This window comes from Suricata suricatta, chromosome 13, assembly GCF_006229205.1.
Source record: "Suricata suricatta isolate VVHF042 chromosome 13, meerkat_22Aug2017_6uvM2_HiC, whole genome shotgun sequence".
NCBI lineage: Eukaryota > Metazoa > Chordata > Mammalia > Carnivora > Herpestidae > Suricata > Suricata suricatta.
In genome coordinates this window covers 47,005,773-47,008,835 of record NC_043712.1, presented here as the reverse complement: position 1 = coordinate 47,008,835, position 3,063 = coordinate 47,005,773, and the positions used below count along the sequence as shown (strand labels likewise).

General features: G+C 46.3%; 1 protein-coding gene across 1 annotated transcript in view; it reads right to left on the bottom strand.

Annotated features, from left to right (window-relative positions):
- The window catches only part of LOC115275923 (interferon omega-1-like), a 2,158-nt gene extending 1,616 nt beyond the window's left edge, over positions 1-542 (bottom strand). Inside the window, exons 1-2 of the mRNA XM_029919661.1 lie at positions 459-542; positions 5-363 (exon numbers count right to left, since the gene is read on the bottom strand). Coding sequence (XP_029775521.1) covers positions 5-363; positions 459-542 — 443 coding nt within the window. The remainder of the gene's footprint in view (positions 1-4; positions 364-458) is intronic.
- Positions 543-3,063: the final 2,521 nt, after the last annotated feature.

Sequence of the window (3,063 nt, the reverse complement as noted above, 5' to 3'; positions counted from 1 at the left end):
CTGCAGGTGGAGGCCGGCGCCCAGTCCGGCCAGCAGGGCGGGGCTCCAGGGGGCCGGGGCGCGCTCCGCCAGCAGCAGGTTGAAGATCTGCTGCAGCAGCTGCTGGAGGACGGCGGCGGCCTGCGCCTGCTGCAGCCGGCCGCCCTCCAGCAGGTTCCGGGGGAACCCGAAGTCCCTTCTGTCCCGCAGGCAGAAGAAAGGGGACAGTCTCCGCATCTGGCCCAGGAGCACCAAGTTGTCCCTGCTCAGCTGCGCCTGGTTCCGAGGCAGGGCACAGCCCCGGGCGCCCCCAGGGCGGCAGGTGAGCAGCACCAGGGCGGCCAGCGGAGGGCGCAGGAGAGCCGTGGGGAAGCCGAGGGTGCGCTGGTGGGCTCAGCTGGGCGTCTGTCTGCTGAACCTGGGAGCCAGGGTGTCTGAGGACCTTCTGGAAGCAGGACTTTTAAATACGGAACTCAGACGTTGTCATTTTCTGAACATTCCTCTCCACTTTTACTTCCTTTTTTGTTTTCATTTATGTGTTCTTCATGTTGTCTTGATGTCATCATTCTAAATGATTAATTGTACAGTTGACGCTTATTTTCCCAGGAAACTTCAGATGTGTCCATCCCAGTGAATATATATCAATTAAATGAGAAACATCTTTGTCCTAAAGACTGGTGTGATGTAGGCCTATAAGTATTCATAACACACACCTGTTCACTTATATTTTTTTAATTTATTTTTTTAACGTTTATTTATCTTTGAGAGAGAGAGAGACAGAGCACGAGCAGCGGAGAGGCAGAGAGAGGGAGAGAGAAAGGGAGACACAGAATCTGAAGCAGGATTCAGACTCTGAGCTGCCAGCACAGAGCCCAACGCAAGGCTTGAACCCACAAACCGTGAGATCATGACCTGAGCCGAATCCGGGTGCTTATCCAACTGAGCCACCCAGGCACCCCATATATATGTTTTAATATATGAACACTGCCTCTTGTGTTAGAAACAAAATTTGGCCTTGATTGTAGTCAAGTTTTTACCCCCTTGCTTTATTCGTAGGCAAGTTCCTTCAATCGTTTGGATTTTTGTATCTTGCTAGGTTCTGACCAGACAGTGCATGGGAAATAAGCTTTTAAAAAAGAGGATTCGGTTTTAGTTACTGTTATGTTTGCGACAGAGGCTTATGGTAATGAGTGAATGAGTTTCTCAGATGTTCCTCTTTATTCTAGAAATAATTCATGCAGATCCATGCAGTTATGCTTCACTGGAGCCTCAGGGTCAAGGCTAATACAGACACTGTCCTTTTGGTCATTTTGTAACCCGCCTGTGGAGCTCCACAGGCTGGCCCAGCGCCTCCAGCAGGAAGCCTGGTTCTTGTCTGGGACACGTAGGTGTGAAGATTCGAACTCCAGATCATTTTGTTTTCTCAGCAAACCGTCAGTGACAAAGTAGTCATCATCTCTAGTGATAGTTTTCCTCTGGAGTGACTGAGTGTCCTCAACCCAACCACTCCTGGACTCACCCACTAAGGGCAGGCTCACCTCCCCCTCCTCAGGACTTTAGAATTCTGCTGTGGAGGGACGGGTTTCTTTGTAAGCAAAACTCCTAATGCCCCTAAATCTTTCCCTTCGCCCCTGGAGTGTTCCTGTGAGGGACCCTGGTTCTCAGGGGTGACCCCTCCTTTCCTGAGCAGGGATCAAAGTATTAAGAGCCTTCAGATGCTGAGGGCAAACGTTTGTTTCCTCTAAGTAGGGGAATGACCCAGTCATAAGCAAATAGAGTAAAACCTTGGATTGAGGGTAAGCTGTTCTCTGAGTGTTCCGCAAAATGAGTAAACGTTTCTAATAAATGGTAACTTGATAAAGGAGCAATGCCTTGCAGAACTAGTAGTACATGACGCCAAGTGTGTGTGTGTGTGTGTGTGTGTGTGTGTGTGTGTGTGTGTGTGTCTCTCTCTCTCTCACTGCAGGATTGTGGGTGATTGTCTCCCATGCTCAGATGCTTGGTCTCAGGCCACCGTGTTTGGCAGAAATCATTGACTTTTCAGAACATTGGAAAGGGCCCATAACTGGCACTAATGTATTTTTTGTCACTTCAAAGCACCTATAAGAGCCCTTTGCTTTTCTATACAAGTAAGCTGAGGAATGCTTGTTTCATCCTAGGTCAGGCTGCCTGCAGATTCAGACCCTTTCCCCTGCTGCCTTATTGCAGTTATGTTAAATACGGCAGATGACAGAGTTTATTAATCCTGTCCTGTCGTCACAGCCGTTAATGATGGTGCAAGTCCTCCTGCGCAATAACCCTCCTCTCTCTTGCCCCCCTCACACCTGTCACAAAGGTTTTCAAAAGTAAGTGCAGGCTGATTTGTTTATTTCCCTTTACATTTTCTATTTTCGTTGTTATTTTCTACTATACTACAATATTATAATCATTTTAAATGAATATATTTTATTGTGGAATGACTCATCTGAGTTCTCATTATTTCCTATGGGAAATTTCATTTATATATACGTGCTTTGGATTATAACCATGTTTCCAGAACAAATTATACTTGAAATCCAAAATTTTAGTGTACTTTTTTTTTTTTTTGGCCACCACAGCTTTTCTTGTTCAACCTCTTACCTCAACTACTGAACACTTGTTAGACTCCACATTTCTGAGCTGGGCACGGGGGACTCACTGGTGTTGCTGCTCAGTAGAAACTTCCAGCACAGAAACTATTCAGTCTGGGCATTTCTATTAGTCTAACAGGTCTGTTCTCTCTCATGCTCAAAATACAGGGGAGGATGCCCAGGCTATTACATCAGGGAGAAATAGCCTTCTCTCCTTTACTCACTCCTGGTATTTCATTTCAGATTTAATAACAACAACAAGGGAATTTTAATGACTTCGTTTAACGCGGTGGTTTACTGGACAGAGTCCCTCTTGCTCTTCCTGTGTCAGGTTCTGCATCATTTTAAGGTTAATACGAAGAGAGGTCAAAGAAAAGCCAGCGGGCTGAACTGCTTTTCTCTATCATTTTCAACACCTTGGTTTTTATTTCTCATTTCAACTTTCCTAGAAAGCAAAACATGAACAGTTGTGTGT